Here is a 21,309-nt window from a genome sequence, read left to right as displayed (position 1 = left end):
TAATGAATGTACCTGTATGTCTTACCTATTGAAGGTATAATGGCAGTAGAGTTCCCTTTATGAATGTACCTGTATGTCTTACCTATTGAAGGTATAATGGCAGTAGAGTTCCCTTTATGAATGTACCTGTATGTCTTACCTATTGAAGGTATAATGGCAGTAGAGTTCCTTTAATGAATGTACCTGTATGTCTTACCTATTGAAGGTATAATGGCAGTAGAGTTCCCTTTATGAATGTACCTGTATGTCTTACCTATTGAAGGTATAATGGCAGTAGAGTTCCCCTTGCGGCAGATGTAGCCCAGTTTCTTACTACATGCCATGCTCTCCCATTTGGATGCCTTCCCAGCATTCAGTGCTGCACAGTTCAGTCCAGGCTCCAGCGAAGGGTGACCTCACGGGCGGGAGAGGGGAGAGTATTAAACTTTGTGTGTGTGTGTGTGTGTGTGTGTGTGTGTGCACTCCCACTTGTGTGTGTCTTGTGTGTGTACACGCTTGTGTGCATACACTTAGTTGTGTGTGTGTGTGTGTGTGTGTGTGTGTGTGTGTGTGTGTGTGTGTGTGTATGTTGTTGTGCATCTAAGTGGGTGTGTGCGCACATACACCTATCTGATTATGTGTATGTGCACATCATGTGTGTGGCTCATCTACCTGGAGCCCAGTTCAGATATCTGAAGGGATTCCCATTGCTCCATTGCCAGCCACTTTCAAAATCCAAACTATTTAGTCCAATCCACAGAGCAGAGCCAAGTATGCTGGTCAAACCTGTGAAAAGACAGCAGAACCCCTTACCCATTAGTAACATTACTAAAATATTAAAAAATGTTACCAATTGTCCATGCACACCCCAGATTAAATGTCCTGGGGTCCCGGTGTAAGGCTGTAATGATGAGCATTGAGTGTCTGTGTATCTAAGATGTAGGTCTGTTTGTGTGTCTGTGTACCTGAGATGTATGTTCGTGTGTCTGTGTACTTGAGATGTACAGTTGTGATCAAATTTATTCAACCCCCAATGCTGCGAAGGGTTTTATGGAATTCAGTGCACATTTGTAATTGTGTTCATAATGAAATCTTACAAGGACTTGTTAAAGAACTAAATGCAACTAAGATAGCATCAATTTTTTTTGTCATAAAGTATTAAATGGCCTTTTTGTGATTTCTTCATTGACACAATTATTCAACCCCTTTACGACTACCACTCCTAAGAACAGAGGTTCATTCCAGTGTTTTCCATCAGGTATTGAAAACATCTGTGGATGTCAACGAGCAGCAATCAAGCATGATAAGCACCAATTAGGCAGATTTAAAAGGACTGTGATACTCAGCTCCTTCTAGACATCTACTGGTGTGTTTCCAAGCATGGTGAAGGCAAGAGAATGGTCCCAGAAGACAAGAGAAGAGGTTATTGCTCTTCACAAGAATGGCAATGGATATAAAAAGATTGCGAAGTTGTTAAATATTCCAAGAGACACTATCGGAAGTATCATTCGCAAGTTCAAGTTAAAGGGCACAGTGGAAACGTTACCTGGTCGTGGCAGAAAGAAGATCCTGACCGCGACTGCTGTGCGCTACCTGAAGCGTAATGTGGAGAAAAATCCCCGCGTGACTGCTAAGGAACTGAAAAAAGACCTGTCAGATGTGGGCACTGAAGTTTCAGCTCAGACAATAAGGCGCGCACTGCATAACGAAGACCTCCATGCCAGAACGCGCAGACGCACCCCCTTGCTGACTCCAAAGAACAAGAAAAGTCGACTGCAGTATGCCAAAAGTCATGTGGACAAGCCACAAAGGTTTTGGGACAGTGTACTGTGGTCAGATGAAACTAAATTAGAACTGTTTGGGACAATGGACCAGCGCTATGTTTGGAGAAGGAAGAACCAGGCTTATGAACAAAAGAACACCTTGCCTACTGTGAAGCATGGCGGGGGGTCAATTATGCTTTGGGGCTGTTTTGCTTCTAATGGTACAGGAAAGCTTCAACGTGTGCAGGGTACCATGAATTCCCTTCAATACCAGGAGATCTTGGAGGAAAATGTGATGGAGTCAGTCACAAACCTGCGGCTTGGGAGACGTTGGACCTTCCAACAGGACAATGATCCGAAGCACACATCCAAGTTCACTAGAGCATGGTTGAACATGAAAGGCTGGAACATTCTAGAGTGGCCATCGCAATCACCAGACTTAAATCCAATTGAGAACCTCTGGTGGGACCTAAAGAAAGCAGTTGCAGTGCGCAAGCCTAAGAATGTGACTGAACTGGAGGCTTTTGCCCATGAAGAATGGGCTAAGATACCCATAGGTCGCTGCAAGACACTTGTGTCAAGCTATGCTTCACGCTTGAAAGCTGTCATAACTGGAAAAGGATGTTGTACTAAGTACTAAAAAATAATGTCACTAGGGGGTTGAATAAAACTGATAATGATGTCAGCACAGTAAAGACATTTGTGGTTATTCCATCATAAATATTATGTTATGTTTGTCTAATTTATAAGTGCCTCTTTGATATAATTGTAAATAAGATGACTGAAATGATCAAAATCAATGTCAAACTGGCCAAAACACTTTATTTCAGTGGGGGTTGAATAAATTTGATCACAACTGTAGATCTGTTCATGTGTCTGTGTATCTGAGATATAGGTCTGTGCATGTGTCTGTGTACCTGAGATGTATGTCTGTTTGTGTGTCTGTGTACCTGAGATGTAGATATGTTCATGTGTCTTTGTATCTGAGATATAGGTCTGTTTGTGTGTCTGTGTACCTGAGATGTAGGTCTCTTCATGTGTCTGTGTACCTGAGATGTAGGTCTGTTCGTGTGTCTGTGTACCTGAGATGTAGGTCTGCTCATGCAGCTCGATGATGCTGAGCAGGTCAGCACCTTGTTGCTGGCAGCTCTTGCGTGCCTGGTGCCAGGTCAGCACTGACTGAATGTTCCTCTGGTACAGCACACCAGTGACTGGGTCACTGTCCCAACCTGTCATAGCTATAGACAGAGGGACAGGCAGTGAAATACAGTGAGAAAAAGAGAATTCACTCACTTGACACAATGTTTGAATGAGCTCATTCAAGATGATAACAGATTTGGTTTGATTGTTTCTTTATCTAATGGCTTTATTGTTCACTTGTGACCATGTGACCATGTGGTTATTGTTTGACTAGTAATGGGATGTTAATGTCAAAACAAGTAGAAAGTGAATATCCTATAAGACACATCACATATAGCCAGCAAAAATACTTCACAAACATCTGCATTACAACAGGAAAATAAAGACCAAAGGAAGCAGCTTCACAGGAAGTGTGTGTGACAGCAGGTCAGTGCCCCGCACTGATTTTAGGGACTGATCACCATTTTATGGCCTCAGTACAGGACACAGCAAAACAGGAAAGAAAGAAATCATGAGTTCCATCACGTGCAAACACGTTTGGACAGTGTTCACTATCTCTTTGTATAGCTCCTCCCTTTGTGTTTGGGTTCACTAATAAAGACACCTACCATCTAAGTAAAAGACAAGTGGCATGTTAAATACCATGCACTTTTCATGGAGGAATATGCATTTGTTGTAACATATTTTTTGTCAACATTTAGAGGTGTTAAATGTAACTTTTCACTATATCTGAAATGTTCTGGTTCTTCCTCCAAACAAATGAGTGGTCTTACACTTAGTGGGGCAGAAACCCCATTTCTTTTCCTTGCTGTAATCCATCTCTGTGGAACACCATGGTTGCCCATCAGCTCGGCCTTCCAAGGTACACTCAGCATACCACTTCTCCCCAAACTTGAAAGGGAAATGACACGGGCTTCCAAATGAATTGCCACCAATGGTAAACAGCTCTGCAGAAGGAAGAAGAAGGTATCTGCCATTATGTTAGCCACACTTTACATAAGCCACTGTTAACTGTGCACTTTGTTGCAGATAGATGAGCAGTGAAATTCAACTTTGGCAACTGATAGATCCATTGAACAGTTTAAAAATTCAAATTCAATTTAAAAATTAATTAAATAAATCAATTTTTAGTTTCAGTTCCATCTTATATATACAGCTTATTTCCAACTACTCTTATTTTGCAGGTTAAGCATTTTTCTCCTTTGCTGGCAGTATACTGTTCGTGACCCTGTTTGCTCTACAACTGTGATTCAATCTGTCTTGTGCTTGTCTGATAATTGCTGGGCCTGCTTGATTTAGACAGGTTCTTCATAACCAGAACAATGGCTTAGGTCAGAGGACAACACGGAGCACTTAAATGTGAGCAAGTTAGCAGAACATTAGGAGCTCAGGTTTATGCGTCATTAGGTACATATAATTTAAATCATATCATCATATAAATAATATAAATGCAATAGGGTTACAGAGGTGAACTGTGCAATTTCATTTCATATAAATAGTTTGCAATTACAGTGTTAATATATTTAATATTTACATTATATGTATTATATACATATTTAATAATAATAATGCAACTAAGTTGTATTTGTATAGCACAGCTCAGATACCCAAAGACACTTATAATAGTCAGTACATTAAAGGACACCAATGGATATCCAATAAAGAACACATACACAAAATACACAACATTTGCACAGTACTGCAAAGGCTTGAGCAGGAACCGATATATGCATCTAATGTTAAGGTTAGTTTTGAAGACTGTTGGACTAGAGAGGGACGGGAGTTCCATAGATGTGTACAGATGAGCACACCTGTAGAATGTATGATTACCATCAACCTCACTCTGTGAAGGCTGCTGGGGAGAATAGAAAGTAGCTCTGTAGAGTGTGTGTGGGTTTGTGAGGAAGAAGGAGTTTGGATAAGTATGGTGTAAGCTTATTTAAAGATGTATAGGTCAGTGAAGTATAAATCTAAATTTAAAGTGGGTTGTTCAAAGTTCAAACATTCAGTTAAAATGAATGCGATCTGTATAGTGAAAAATCTTCCTCCTGTCCCAGTGCTCCTATCATAATTCAGTGACTGATGTACTGGGAAAGCTGTACTTCCCGTTACTTGTGTGAAGGTTCTACCTTCATATCCATGGGAGCACAGGTTCTCCTTGGTGCCATAGATCTGCCAGCGACTCCATGATCCCGTGCCCGTGTAGAGCAGGACGTTGGGCTCGTGGCGGTTGCCGTAGTTGAAGTGTAGAGGCTGCCCCTTCAGACCAAACAGGGTTTCATTCTTGCACTCCCACGTCTGCGTGGGGCTGAGCTCATTGCAGGGCACCAGGACCACACGCACCCACTCCTTCAGGTCCTGCGAGCCCACACACAGCTTGTGCGAGACGCTGATCAGGCGTGATGAGGAGATCCAGCGGAAGCGCTGCAGGTCTGCTGTGGGGTCGCAGTCACCAGCCTGCACCGCGTTGCCCTCCGCCACCCGCACACACTTGTTGTGAGCCTCGTTATAAATGACGAAAGCGCTGCTGTCTGCACAGGGGGAAGATGCCAGATGTGAAGAGAAGATGGAAGATGATGATAGGCATCTTGATGATGTTGGTAGGGTTGCGCTTACACTTTTTCTCTTAAATCATGACTGCGCTTACAAATTAAATTAAATCTTTTAAAATACGTGGAATCACAACTGATAAAATGTCAACAGTGAAAATATTATTTCTATTTAATTACCCAGTTATCCATCATTCCAGTTTATACACAAACACTGTATGAACTGTTTCTTTACTAAATGAAAAATAGCAACAAGAAAAATTCTCATCTACAGACACAGGTATTCACCTACATACCAAGCTGAACGGTGTAGTGCAAAGCCATACAGAGGCACAGCAGTACAAACAGACGAAAACTGAACTTCTTCATATTTAATTCGTAATCCAAGAAGGATAATCCAGGAAGGGAGTGTGGATTTCAGCTCTAGCCCAGACTCTGTAGCACTACAATACACCTCTCACTGGGTTTTGAGGGTTGGGATGTGAATCCTTTTGGGGGAGGGAGGCAAAGACAGGAACAATGATGAACTCCACGTGCTTCCCTACTGAGCAGTGTCTCCTTTTACTCTCATAATACTCACTATCTCATACACACACACACACACACACACACACAAACACACAAAATATATATGCAATACTTAATTCTATTATCCTTGGTCATGATAATGGTCTCAGTTGCCTTAATCAATACACTTATTTACACCTATTTTCAAAAGCCAAACAAATGTGCACAGCAAACATTTGTACACATGTAGATGCAGTTATGCAGACTGTCATGACCGTTTCAGTAATCCCTGCCTTGCTCCAATATCGCAGCCCACTGAGGAAACTATCTCCGTGCAACATCCACTGCACCTGTTTGTATATATTATTCCCAAGTGTTTACAGATGATTTTAGTTTACCTTCATTTTCTTAAAGTTTGCCTGTATCGTTTTCTTTATTAATTTTGTCTGTTACTGCTTTAACAGTCTGAATTTCTTTAGCTTGGTATTTCTAGCTTGGTACTTGTTCTGTTTGTGTCGATTCCTACCCTTGTTTTATCTCAAATTATGCTGTATCTTTGTCTACTTGCTTTTTGACTATGAACAGTGGCCACAACCATGATTTTGGAATTGAGCTTATCAAAATGTTTGTTTCTCGCCTAAACTTGCTCTGCGTTATACCATTGCGCTCTATTGCAGATTGTAGTACTTTTTCCTGCATTCATAAGCAAGTGTTACTTCTCATCAGGAGAGGGAGAGAGGAGAGTGAAACTGCTGATGGTCTGAGGGGAAAGCATTTGAAACTCTGGAGGACCTGTAGCTCAGCAATAAGGAAACATGTTCCAAGCTGTGGAACACAAAGCAGGGAAATCCTGTTTCCTGCTCTGAGAAGTGGCTGAGGTGGGCACACATGGTAATAATAGAAAACTGGACCAATAAAAAAAGTGGTACTTCAGTATAAATTTGCAGTTTCATTCAAAGGGAGCAACGACTCAAAATCACTTAATGGGGTATGATTTTAGTTAATTCTCCCCAAAGTAGATTAGATTTTCTCATAAACATGTGGTATATGTGTATGAGGGACAGTGACTGAGGAAAATAGCCAACCAATATTATCGTGTGTGTAAATACAGAAATGCAGGTGGGGGGTAAGATTACTTACAAACCAATAAAAGTGTCACTTTACCATCTCATTGGTCAGACTGCAGCAGTCCAGCTGTCATACATCATCACTTTCATTAGAGGGCTTGAGAAGGGCTCTCTATTGTTATTCCTCATACTTCTTAATATTCCACGTCTTCTTTTTCTTCTTCCACTAATTTATGCAATGAATAGAGCCAGAACCGCTTAATGTACAGATTCCATTCACACTGCGTTTCGAAGGTCTCGGCTCCTAGACCTGTGCTCTGACTTTTATAGTCGATTGGCTTTGTAGTTTTTATTCAATTCAAATTCAATATTTGAAACTTCCCATAGGGATAAATGGCAGAATGTTCAGAATTTCAAATTATAACTGTCAGTTAGAGTGTGTGCTGTCATGAAAAATTATCAAAAATCTAGATAAATTGCTATAAAATACTTAAACCTTCACCTAGAAAATTTTGAATGGCAGGGAAACTTTCTGGCAGGCCTACATATCTAATAATTTGATCAATTAGTTGAGTTATGAGCATTGGTTTGGCCCTAGGCATCAAAAACCGCCCCATTGGCTCCCATGCAAATTTCTCAAAATCAGAATTGGCTTTTTCACAGTTTACCTCTGTGTTTAACTTGTCATAACCAAACACAATTACACCAAACTCATTGTCAAGAGGTCCTCTCTCAGACCATGACTCAAAGTTAAGTATGTCCCGAACTACGAGCTTCTCCACTCAGAGAAGTCCCCCCTCCCCCCACACACACACACATACATTCATCTCTCTCACACACCACACAGACACACACATACATACATTTCTCTCATACCCACTCCACACACAGACACACAAACATACACCACACAGACACACACATGCATACATCTCTCATACCAGCTCCACTCACACACACCACACAGACACACACATGCATACATCTCTCATACCAACTCCACTCACACACACCACACAGACACACACATGCATACATCTCTCATACCAGCTCCACTCACACACACACCACACAGACACACTAATGTTGCTATTAGCCCCAACCCTAAAACTGGAAGGGGGGGTAGTGTACTGCAACACCCAGTTGTGAGTGGATGTGACTATGAGGCATGAGAATTGAAGAAGAGTTAGATAGATAAAGCTCAGCCTGATCTACCTTAAACAACCAAGACCAGAAGCTGGTGCTGAAAGCAGAGAGGCCCCATGTATGGACTGGAGATTTCAGAAGGGCAGGGCAGTATGAGCGCAAATTTCAAAAACACGTGGCTGTCACTTGGCACTGCAGGTACAGCCCCATTGGCAGGCAGCCTTGGTATGGTAGTACTGAATGGTAAGCCTGAAATTGTCCCATTGACAACCCAAACACTGCCCCATTGCCTGATGATGGCATTACCATCACACTTTTTGTGATGTCAGTGACACAACAAAAGGGTATGGATTATAGAACCTAGCCATACACAATTCCCCCCTTTTATTACCTTGTTGTCCCTGGAGGGAAGAAAACTGGAATGTAACACAGACATTTAATTTATTCTAGTCTCTGGTAGTCATTGTTTTGTAATAAAATATAAAGTTATAATAATAATTATAATTAAATGTAATAATAAAAATTATGATAATCCCAGAAGGGGGAAAAGAGCCAATCCCAACTGAACAATAAGAACAGCGCACTGGGCAAAAAACAATGTGACACAGAAAACCTAAAAAATATTATATATATATATACAGTGCCTTGCAAAAGTATTCACCCCCCTTGGATTGTTCCCTATTTTACTACATTACAACCTGCATGTATTGTTTTTTTTATCTGAATTGAATGTGATGCATCTGCACAAAATAGTCTACGTTTTAGAAGTGAAATGAGGAAAAAATATATGTATATAAAGAATATGAAAATAAAAAACTGAAAATTGGCAAATGCATATGTATTCACCCCCTTTGTTATGAAGCCCCTAAAAAGTTCTGGTGCAACCAATTACCTTCAGAAGTCACATACTTAGTGAAATGAAGGCCACAAGTGTCAGTATATACACACCTTTTCTGAAAGGCCCCAGAGGCTGCAACACCATTAAGCTAACCAAACAACACCATGAAGACCAAGGAGCTCTCCAAGCAAGTCAGGGATAAAGTTGTAGAGAAGTATAAGTCAGGGTTGGGTTATAAAAAAAATATCCAAATCTCTGATGATCCCCCGGAGCACCATCAAATCCATCATCATCAAATGGAAAGAACATGGTACCACAACAAACCTGCCAAGAGAGGGCCGCCCACCAAAACTCTCAGCCCGGTCAAGGAGGGCATTAATCAGAGAGGCAGCACAGAGACCAAAGGTAACCCTGAAGGAGCTGCAGAGTTCCCAAGCAGAGACTGGAGTATCTGTCCATATGACCACAATAAGCCGTACACTCCATAGAGCTGGGCTGTATGGAGGAAGGTACTGTGGTCAGATGAAACCAAAATTGAACTTTTTGGCCACCAAGGAAAACGCTATGTCTGGCGCAAACCCAACACATCTCATCACCCCAAGAACACCATCCCCACAGTGAAACATGGTGGTGGAAGCATCATGCTGTGGGGATGTTTTTCAGCAGCAGGGACTGGAAAACTGGTCCGAGTCGAGGGGAAGATGGATGGTGCTAAATACAGGGATATTCTTGAGCAAAACCTGTTTACGTCTGTCAGTGATTTGAGACTAGGGCGGAGATTTACCTTCCAACAGGACAATGACCCAAAGCATACTGCTAAAGCAACACTTGAGTGGTTTAAGAGGAAACATGTAAACATATTGGAATGGCCTAGTCAAAGCCCAGACCTTAATCCAATTGAGAATCTGTGGTCAGACTTGAAGATTGCTGTTCACCAACGAAAACCATCTAACTTGAAGGAGCTGGAGCAGTTTTGCCATGAGGAATGGGCAAAAATTCCAGTGGCAAGATGTGGCAAACTCATAGAGACTTATTCAAAGCGACTTGCAGCTGTAATTGCTGTAAAAGGTGGCTCTACAAAGTACTGACTTACGGGGGTGAATAGTTATGCACACTGATGTTTTCAGTTATTTTGTCCTATTTGTTGTTTGCTTCACAATAAAAAAAAATGTTAAATGTTGAAAATTGTAGGCATGGTCTGTAAATTAAATGATGCAGACCCTCAAATATTCCCTTTGAATTCCAGGTTGTGAGGTAACAAAATGTGAAAAATGTAAAGGGGGGTGAATACTTTCGCAAGGCACTGTATATATATATATATATATTTTTTTGAGCAGTATATATATATATATATATATATATATATATATATATATATATATATATATATATATATATATATATAAGTGGTGGGTGTTCGTTAATTTGATCATCTTATCGGGTGATATAAAAATTATCGGCGTTAATCTATTCTTAAAGTTGGGTTGGGTACTGGGTCAAAATGGGTAAGCAAACTATGATGCTCGGGTGTATTCCTAACCAAATTGCACAGTAGGGGCGAGAACGAGTTTTCAAACCTGTGAATTACAAATCGTACGTGTGTTTACATGGATGCAGCCACGAAGTCGCCAGGTTTGCTTCATGGATCAATCAGTGTTGCTTCCTAACTGAACAGGTTGGTTTCACAGAAGTGTGGTTGACTTGGAGTTATATTGTGTTGTTTAAATGTTCCCTTTATTTTTTTGAGCAGTGTATATATATATATATATATATATATATATATATATATATATATATATATATATATATATATATAATATACATATATGGTATGGTATATATAAGTATGGTAAGTGCATCTGACACACAAATGCTCTTTTTCCCCACATACGTTCCAAGATCCTGAAGAGTGGAGGATGGTGTAACTGGAGAGTCGGGGACAAACTCCACATTGACTGTATTTTACATTTGTTACATTATCAGAAGAGGTCAGTAAACACTAATTGGTGTTTAGTAATTTAAAAGTACTTTGGTCACTTTAAGATGCAGGCGATCTAAAAGTCCAAATCTCACCCTTCTAAGCAAAAATTGGCTGTTTTATATACTGATGGTAAAAATATGCTGGTTATGTATAGTGTGTTTAATGTAAACTAAAGTGACCTTACTGTCATTACTAACTGACATTTGCAGAAAGATTCTGTGAAGTCAGTATATCCTGACTTTGCTAGTACAACTTCAAAGCACATTCTGCTAACCTCATCATTATGCCTATTTTGACTGTAAAACTGATCATCATTAGTATGAGGTACTAATATTGTTGATTAATTGTTGCTTGGCACAAGCTGGTAAATTTAGAAGAGCATAATTACTTAGAGGCCATCCCCCACTTTAAGTTAATATTGCAAGATCATTAAACAATGTTTTATGAATATAATTAGTCAGCATTATCCTAGAAACTAAATTTGCAGTAATAATAATAATAATGGTTTTCATTGCATAAAATAATTATAGTTCTTGCACAAATGATTATTAACAGCAGTATTTAATTCTTGTAACTGAAAAAAACTAACATTAGAAGAGAATGTGTTACCACGGCAGGTGTGACAGATTAATTCAAATAAGGTAAATGTAGTTTGCAGTGGAGCGAGAATACCTCCAAACACGTTACTGAAACACACCAGTAATCAGTAAATGAATGTGTCCGACTGCATGTAGTTTCTATGCAAAACCTAACGGTGAAAGAGAGACAAAGAAATGGACAAAAAGAGAAAGATTTATGTGAGATTTAGATTGCGTGATGTGTGCTTTCAGTCCCTCTGCACCCCTAGTTTGGCCTAACAAACACGGAAAACTGCCCCAAAATCCTGTCCTTGAGATGTCACATTGGAATGTGAATACATTTCCAGGAATGATATAGCCTGCTTGCTTACCCATGGCTAGAATGTCATCGTTCTCAGAGAACAGGAAGCCAGTTCTACCACGTTGTTTCCTGTGGCCAATTATTCTTTGCTGTCAAATATGACATTTAGTCATTTACTGAAACTGGAAAACACAGACAAGGTTTAAAATGTAATGAACAATACTCGGAAAGAAATCAGAGCATACTACAGCAACTTCATGACCATCTTCAGAATATAACTGTTTATTCTAATTGTGTGTGCATCAATTCATATTTTGGTAATATTTTTGTACAACCTACAAAATCCTGAAATTCAGTGATGAAATAACATGATGTTGAACCACACAGGATAACACAATTTGTATTGTGTACCTTTTTTAATGGTGAACTCAGGTTAAGGTTATTTACTATATATATATAGATATAGATATACTTATATATAGATAAGTATTTGAACATCTTGCAACTTTGCAAGTTCTCCCACTTGGAAATCATGGAGGGGTTTGAAATTTTCATCTTAAGTGCATGTTCACTGTGAGAGACATAATCTAAAAAACAATCCGGAAATCACAATTTATGAGTTTTTAATAATTTCTTATAATAATTTGTGTGTTACTGCTGCAAATATTTATTTGAACACCTGACAATCAGTAAAAATTCTGGCCCTCAAAGACCTGTTAGTCCGTCTCTAAAAAGTCCACTTCCACTTCACTTATTATTCTAAATTAGAATAACTTGTTTGAGTTGGTTAACTGCATAAAGACACCTGTCCATCCCACACAATCAGTAAGACTCCAACTACTAACATGGCTAAGACCAAAGAGCTGAATAAAGACACTAGAGACAAAATTGTAGACCTCCACAAGGCTGGAAAGGGCTAGAGGGCAATAGCCAAGCGGCTTAGTGAAAAAATATCAACTGTTGGAGCAATTATTAGAAAATAGAAGAAGCTAAACATGACTGTACATCTCCCTCAGACTGGAGCTCCATACAAGATCTCACCTCGTGATGTAGCAGTGATCCTAAGAAAGGTGAGGAACCAGCCCAGAACTACACGGGAGGAGCTGGTCAATGACCTGAAGAGAGCTGGCACCACTGTTTCCAGGGTTACTGTGGGTAATACACTAAGACGTCATAGGTTAAAGTCATGTATGACACAGAAGGTTCTCCTGCTTAAATTAGCACACGTCCAGGCCCATCTTAAGTTCACCCATGACCATTTAGATGATCCAGAGGAGTCATGGGAGAAAGTTCTGTGGTCAGATGAGACCAAAATAAAACTTTTTGGTTTTAATTCCACTCGCCGTGGTTGGAGGACAAAGAATGATGAGTACCATCCCAAAAACACCATCCCTACTGTCAGGGCTGGACTGGGACAAAAAAATCGGCCCTGGCATTTTTGGTCTAGACCGGCCCATCATAATTAGCGGAGCACAACCGACTTGTAATTTATGTATGTGGGGTACGACATGAAAAAAAATAAATTACTGGTTAAAGTAATTGGATTCAATCTTAACATTATTAGATCACAATCACTTTCATGATTTTATTGAAAATAATATGTATTTTCTGAATTTCTCCGATTTAACAGCTCAATTCTAATTCTTCAGGTTAAAGGTGCTCCCTCCGTTAAACAGCTATGACATGTATTTGTATCTGGCTACAAACAAAGCTGCTTTATGAATTTCATGCAATGCAAACATGTTTTAAAAGCATTTGACACTGTTTTACTCTTATTCTGTGTTGGCATATATTTTGCTAATTACTTTTATATTTTTTTACACTTACTGTAGTCATGCTTAAATTGCAAAGCTTATATTTATCATTTCTAAGTTTTTTAATCTGTAATTTTACTTGTTTGAGTGCTTTTAAAAACATGTTGAACCACAGCATAGAGGCTACTAATTTAAACTACTATACAGCCTTTCAACACACCTTTAACCTAAATATCTAAAATGCTATGATAGCCTAAAATGGACACTTGCAGCTCATCCAACACTTCTCAGTCTGGACCATTTGCTATTTTATCAGAATAAGGGTGCGTGGCTGCCAGAACTTGGAAGTATGCAAATACCAATTAATATTGAAACTAATCAATCGCCATTGCTCATCATTCTCATGTAATAAAGTCCCTGTGTTATCCTGACGTTACTACCTGCTTACGTACTACACTTGCCCTCTCAGTCTGTCCCTCGGTTTCTCTTTCACAAGCCTGCATCTCTGGCTGCTGCTCTCCCTGTCTGGTGCTGCTGTCTTCACCTACAGAGGACGCGGAGGCTACAGTAGTGAACATGTCTGATTTTTTACACATTTTGTAGCATTTACATTGAGACTCTTCAATTTCTTCACGCGTAACTTCTCCGCACCCCTTTCTGCCGCTTCTGTTGCTCCATGCTGCCTCTCCTTTAACAACACGCTCAACACTGAACGTAGCGTCAGTTACTGCGGTAAAGTTGGTTTCACGTTCGCATATTCGCATATTCGGAATTCTTTCTTCAATAATTTTAAGACAGTATCAGCAAAAGTGCCAAAATGTGCAAATTCTTATTTCTGGCATACAAAACAAATACTTACAACTTTGTTTACGCCAGTAATATATATATTTTAAGTTGTAGACAACATTTTATTTAAAATGTAATATTGTGACCGCTACAACGTCTAAGGCACCGTCTACAAATTACATTAACACGGTTAACACGCATGCAAGTGGCGGTAGTAAAGGCCCCAGAGCACTGCACACTGTTTTTTTTTTTATAATTTCAATTTATAGCTTTTCAATGGTCCATCATAAGAGCACTAAACAAATTGTATTACACAAAGTGCATCCTAAATAACAATCTATACATCAGAGATGGGTATTCACAGCTGTTATCTATTTGTTGTAGTCCATTGTTGTCTTATTATTTCAATAGCTTTTAAATAGTCCATCATAAGACCACCAAACAAGTTCTAATATATTAAGGGCATCTTAAACAACAACCTACAACTCAAATATGGATATTTCTACCTCTTACCTATTTGTGGGGGTGAGTTTTAATCTAAGAATTTCAATAGCTTTTAAACGGTCCATCATAAGACCATAAAACAAGTTCTTATATATTAAGGACGTCCTAAACAACAACCTACAATGCTTATATGTGTATTTCTACCTATTGTCTATTTGTGGTGGTGAGTTTTTATCTTATAATTTCAATAGCTTTTAAATGGTCCATCATAAGACCACCAAACAAGTTGTATTATACAAAGTGCACCCTAAATAAAAACCTACAACTTTTATATGGGTATTTCTACCTCTTACCTATTTGTGGTGGTGAGTTTTTATCTTAGAATTTCAATAGCTTTTAAACGGTCCATCATAAGACCACCAAACAAGTTGTATTATACAAAGTGCATCCTAAGCAACAACCTACAACACAGATATGGATATTTCTATCTCTTACCTATTTGTGGTGGTGAGTTTTCATCTTATAATTTCAATAGCCTGCCAGCGTCTCCTACATCATCCAATTGCACATCCGGAGAGCCCGCAGTTCTAGACCTGCAGTTCTAGACGTGCCGTAGTTTTAGATGTATGTAACGTAATATCCAGATAGTGTTTTAGTATGTGGCGGGAGCAGATGGAAGAATTATATTTATAAGCAACAATAATATATGATAATGTCTGAAGGTCATTTTTGGGTTAGCGTAATGTTTTTGTCATGAAGGATGAATCCGGCAAGCGTTAGTGTGTCATGGTTCGTTAGTTCTGGCTACCTTTATGGCTACTTGAAACAACTTAAAGGAAGGAAATTAGCACTTACTACGCTACTATTAATACTAAAAGTAGTAAGCAAGCTAAAGTAGCATTTCCCCATCATTATTAACCCATAAGAACCCAGACTATGTTCTGAATATTGATACAAATGAGCATATTAATATATGATAGACGTATATTTAGTCTGCTAAATGCCATAAATGTAAATGTAAATATGATCGGTCTGAAGGTCATTTTTGTGTTATCGCAATGTTTATGTCATGAAGGATGAATCTGGCTAGCGTTAGTGTGTCTTAGTTCGTTAGTTCTGGCTACCTTTATGGCTACTTTGTAGCTACTTCGACTTTGAGAGAAATGCTAGTCCTGCGAACGTAAATTGTTGCCGGGGGGAGGGGGGGGCGAACGTAAAATGGACAAAAATTAAGTATTATATTGCGATCGATCGATCGCCAGTGTTTGCGCCAGAGCGAACTGGTAACTCATTGAATCATAGATATGGATCAGAGGTAAATAAACTAGATTTTTTTTCGGCGTGAGAAATCGGATGTGTGGCGTGTGAGCGAAAAACCCCAAGTATCACATAATATTTGCTAGTTGCATGCCAATGAAGGTATACGAGTAAAATAAATCACTCCTAACATTCTGGAAACGTATGCTTACTCACTGAAAACATCCGGACATTATGCAATTTTTGCTGATTTTTATTACAAAATAGCCTATGCCAGTAATCCAGTAGTTTAATTAAAAATAAAATATCTTCAGGAGACAAGCTGTGTGTGTCAATGACAAAATTAATCAAAACTCCCTAAAAGAACAGGGAAAATGAGGCGTACTACTTCTATTTAAATACAAAATGTGGTGTACATTATCGTTTAAAACTTGTCAAATGTTAGAGATTTGGCTAAAACAATTGAGAATCAATGGGCATATTTAACAAATAAACTCTTTATACAATGGATTATTACAATATACAAGCCCCTGAGCCTACGGCATGCATTGGAACTGCTGGTCTAGAACTGCAGTTGGCTGTCGTTAGCTACATTCCGAGCCGCTAGGTGGCGCATGTCTAAAACTACAGCACGTCTAGAACTGCAGGTCTAAAACTGCAGGTCTAGAACTGCAGTTGGCTCTCCGGCTGTGCAATTGTATGCATCTCAGCGGACCACGCAGAGAAAGAGTGGGGCTGCTTTCGTCCTATATCCTGATTGATTCAGTCCACTGTCTATATTGAAGATGGGCCAATGGGCCGCCCCCTCTAAATTGTGCACCGGTCTCTTAGGAAGAAAAAAAATCCATCTGCCCCTGAGGACTGTCGACCCACCTGGCAAATGCCTGGTACGCCAGATTACCAGTCCAGCCCTGACTACTGTGAAGCATGGGGCTGGAAGCATCATGCTTTGGGGGTGTTTATCTGCACATGGGACAGGATGACTGCACTGTATTAAGGAGAGGTTGAGGCATATCAAGGTTCTGGAGTGGCTTAGCCAGTCTCTGGACCTAAACTGTTCAAACAGCTGAGAAACCTGGCTGATCTGGAGACGATCTGTGTGGTGGAAGGGGCCAAAATCCCTGCTACAGTATGTGCAAACCTGGTGAAAAATTACAGCAAATGTTTGACCTCTGTAATTGCAAAAAAAGCTACTGTACAAAATATTAATATTGATTTTCACAGGTGTTCAAATACTTATTTGCCGCAGTAACAGACAAATAAATTATTTTTAAAATCATACATTATGATTTCCAGTTTTTTTTTTTAGATTGTCTCTCACAGTAGACATGCACCTAAGATGAACATTTCAGACCCATCCACGATTTATAAGTGGGAGAACTTGCAAAGTCGCAGGGTATTAAAATACTTATTTTCCTCACTGTAGATGAATTAAATGAGACTGATGACAGGACGAGCCACAGGTGAGACAGATGAATACACACACATTGAACCATACCCAAGGAAATACACATATGGACATAATCAGAGGTAGATTACACCTACACACGTCCAAAGGGAGGGGCCAGGGGCTGTACCATGACACTGACAAATTACAGGGTTATGTAATTACTTTAACAGCAGTACTGATATTATTGGTAATATGTGGTCCTTTATTAACCAGCAGTCAACTGTTACAAAGACAAGACATATATAGACAAACAACTGTCAGGTGGTGGCCTGCTAATAGGCCCCGCCCACCTTCAGGATGAAGACAACGCAACAATAACAGGACAACTACCGCTGGATGGGGACGACCGGCAGTGGGGGCCGGCCATATTGTGACAAACACTAGTTATCTCAAGGTCTATGTATAGGAAAATTATTATTCAGGACTCGAGTAGACAGTTGGGCCTGTGAATATTGATTCACCTCCAGGCTTATATTTCCATAATTTTGGTTCCATTTGAGAGCCTCTAATACAGAAGAAAAAAAAAAAAAAAGCAGTTTTGATTTTGGGGATGTAGTACGCAGATGAGATCAAATGTATCCAGCAGGGGCAAGACTTACTTGCACAGAGTCCTCTGAAGAAGCTTCACCCTGTCTTAGACACAGAGGGTCTGCTACGCGTTGGAGGCCTAATTTCTCGCTCGAACTTGCCAACTGATGAGACTCACCCACTCCTGATTCCTGGCAAGCACCATGTCACCACATTGCTCATTCGTCACCACCATTTCAGAGTTCAACACCAAGGAAGGCACTTCACTGAAGGAGCGGTGCGCACAAGTGGTCTTTGGATAGTGGGAGCCAAGCGACCCATCACTAGCGTGGTGATGCCAGGCGGGGAGTGTGATGCCACGGGGAATATATGTCGGAAAGGGGGCTTTTATTTTGACACAGCAATTTTTCAGATTATGATACGATGTCACTCCTGTTCAGGGGTATAGCCATTTTCTTTTAGTTGTTCAAGGTGAAGGACATACATCAGCTCAGCTCCTCTGAAACTTTATCTTGCTCTTTTGGTGTGGCATTGCCAGCAGGGGCGTTGCCTGGGTATGTAACTGGTATGTCATCTGGTTTGGTTGATATTGATTTAAATTACATACCGGGAGAAAAACTTGATGCTTTTCATCCACTCCCAAAATCAGAATTAGAGAAAATAATTTCTTCCTTAAATTGTACTACCTGCACATTAGACTCAGTTCCCTCAAAGTTATTAAAAAAGGTATTACCAGCTGTAACTGAACCTCTTCTAACTATAGTTAACTCATCCATTACAATAGGTCACATGCCCAAATCATGTAAATTAGCAATTATCAAACCTCTGATCAAGAAACCAAATCTTGATCCGACTGTGCTATCTAATTATAGACCCATTTCAAACACATCATTTATATCTAAGATCATAGAAAAAGCTGTTGCCCAGCAATTATGCCTATATCTGCATAGGAATAACACATTTGAAAAGTTCCAATCTGGTTTTAGGCCCCATCACAGTACTGAAACAGCATTAGTTAAAGTAACAAATGATCTCCTCCTTGCATCAGATCAAGGCTATGTATCACTGTTAGTGCTTCTTGATCTTAGTGCAGCTTTCGACACAATTGATCATAGGATCTTGCTAGAAAGGTTAGAACGCTGGGTTGGAGTCTCAGGCACAGCCCTTTCATGGTTTCAGTCTTACTTAACAAATCGCTATCAGTTTGTAGAGCTCAATAATATTTCATCCAAACGTACAATGGTTAAATATGGGGTCCCGCAAGGCTCCATCTTAGGACCACTATTATTTACATTATATATAATTGGGCACAGTTATAAACAAACATGGTGTCAATTTTCACTGCTATGCGGATGACACTCAACTTTACATATCAGCCAAACCCGATGACAAACTCAGTTTAGGAAAAATTGAGGCCTGTGTAAGAGATATTAAATGCTGGATGTCTCTAAACTTCCTACAATTAAATGAGGACAAAACAGAAGTTCTCCTTGTGGGCCCTAAGGCCGCAAGACAGAAAATTCCAAATTTAATGCTTAATCTTGCAGACTATCCCATTACACCTGGCACAGTAGCCAAAAACCTAGGCGTCATACTCGACTCCGACCTATCATTTGATAAATATATAGATAATACTACTAGGATAGCTTTTCTACATCTCCGCAACATTGCCAAATTAAGAAATGCATTATCACAGGATGATGCAGAAAAATTGGTGCACGCCTTTGTTAGCTCTAGACTAGACTACTGCAATTCACTACTGTCAGGATGTTCAAATAGGAATCTAAATAAACTTCAAGTAGTTCAAAATGCCGCAGCTAGAGTTCTGACCAGAACTAGAAAATTTCAGCATATTAGACCAGTCCTATCAGCCCTGCATTGGCTCCCAGTTAAATTTCGTATTGATTTTAAAATTCTATTATTAGCATATAAAGCACTACACGGGCTTGCTCCTGAATACCTCCAGGAACTTATTTCCTACTATGAACCCCCACGTCAACTAAGATCACAGGGTGCTGGTCTGTTATTAGTTCCACAAATTAACAAGGTAACAGCAGGGGGAAGAGCCTTTTCTTATAAGGCCCCCCAGCTTTGGAATAATCTTCCTAAATGTGTCCGGGACTCTGACACAGTCACAATCTTTAAATCTAGGTTGAAAACCCACTTATTTAGTCTAGCGTTTGATAATTAATATCCCCCTTAGATAAAGGTACAGATCCAGGGGTTCATAGACGAAGGGTTTTATGGTAGACTGGGGCGCTGGTGCTGTCATCCTGTCACTGCTCGTGGTCACTCAAGTTTGTTGACAGTGCAGTGGATGGATGCCATTGTCTCAGAATGCCCCCAAGCCTATGTTACCTTCTGGTTCTGCCTTTTTTAGCTAGGCTGTAATAATTTAACTTAATGCCGGAGTTGCTGCCACACTCCAGAAATGTTCATAATTTCATCTGTCCTGTATATGTCCCCGTACAGGGCTAATTTTCCCTGTTTTATTTTCTCCACATGGCTGCCCGCCTGCTCGTGGAAATATGAGATGAGGAGAGACAAGCGATCCATCCAGTGCCAGCCACCTACTGCCTGACCGGATAAACCTACACCATGATGGACATTATTACATCTTTTCCTTTTCTTTATTTCTTTCTGTCTAAATTGTTGTTGTTGTCATGGTGACCGGTGTCGGCCAGAGGAGGATGGGTTCCCCCCCTGAGTCTTGGTTCCTCTCAAGGTTTCTTCCTCATGCAAAAACTAGGGAGTTTTTCCTTGCCACTGTCGCCCTTGGCTTGCTCACTGGGGGCTTGGACTCGGAACTTGGAAAGCTCATTTGTGACGACAACTGTTGTAAAAAGCGCTATATAAATATAATTTGATTGATTGATTGAAATAGATACAACGTAGGTCAATATGATAAATAATAAAAAAAGAATATCTATATATGTGTAAAGTGACTGAGTTTCAAGTATGTACAGGTATAAAGTGACTGAGTGTTCTAGGTATTTACAATTTACAGTGAGGTAGCAGTGCATTGTGTATGAGTGTGTGTGTGTGTGTGTGTGTGTGTGTGTGTGTGTGTGTGTGTGTGTGAGTGTGTGTGTGTGTGTGTGTGTGTGTGTGTGTGTGTGCGTACATGCGTGTACGTGTATGTATGTCTGTGTACGTAATGTCAGAATTGGTGTAAGTCCGCTATCAGTCAGTCTGATGGTGTGGGGGAGTTTTTGAATGGAAGGGCTGTGTGTTGAGGAGT

At 39.9% G+C, this 21,309-nt stretch overlaps 1 protein-coding gene and 2 long non-coding RNA genes across 3 annotated transcripts in view; 1 reads left to right on the top strand and 2 right to left on the bottom strand.

The window, feature by feature from the left end:
- Nucleotides 1-5,897, bottom strand: part of LOC143474904 (macrophage mannose receptor 1-like) — a 43,641-nt gene extending 37,744 nt beyond the window's left edge. The window contains exons 1-6 of the mRNA XM_076972566.1: nucleotides 5,728-5,897; nucleotides 5,012-5,413; nucleotides 3,656-3,829; nucleotides 2,825-2,980; nucleotides 652-765; nucleotides 254-394 (exon numbers count right to left, since the gene is read on the bottom strand). Coding sequence (XP_076828681.1) covers nucleotides 254-394; nucleotides 652-765; nucleotides 2,825-2,980; nucleotides 3,656-3,829; nucleotides 5,012-5,413; nucleotides 5,728-5,800 — 1,060 coding nt within the window. The 5' untranslated portion in view covers nucleotides 5,801-5,897. The remainder of the gene's footprint in view (nucleotides 1-253; nucleotides 395-651; nucleotides 766-2,824; nucleotides 2,981-3,655; nucleotides 3,830-5,011; nucleotides 5,414-5,727) is intronic.
- Nucleotides 5,898-10,912: 5,015 nt separating this feature from the next.
- On the top strand, nucleotides 10,913-17,651 carry LOC143474912 (uncharacterized). The gene is made up of 3 exons (XR_013120871.1): nucleotides 10,913-10,977; nucleotides 12,866-12,919; nucleotides 17,517-17,651. It is a non-coding gene; the product is annotated as an uncharacterized LOC143474912 (long non-coding RNA).
- Nucleotides 11,605-13,271, bottom strand: LOC143474911 (uncharacterized). Its single transcript, XR_013120870.1, has 3 exons — nucleotides 12,891-13,271; nucleotides 11,920-12,031; nucleotides 11,605-11,718 (listed from the first exon to the last, which is right to left on the bottom strand). It is a non-coding gene; the product is annotated as an uncharacterized LOC143474911 (long non-coding RNA).
- Nucleotides 17,652-21,309: the final 3,658 nt, after the last annotated feature.

The sequence above is a fragment of the Brachyhypopomus gauderio genome, chromosome 14 (genome assembly GCF_052324685.1).
Source record: "Brachyhypopomus gauderio isolate BG-103 chromosome 14, BGAUD_0.2, whole genome shotgun sequence".
Lineage (NCBI taxonomy): Eukaryota > Metazoa > Chordata > Actinopteri > Gymnotiformes > Hypopomidae > Brachyhypopomus > Brachyhypopomus gauderio.
This window is presented reverse-complemented; position numbering and strand designations above follow the sequence as displayed.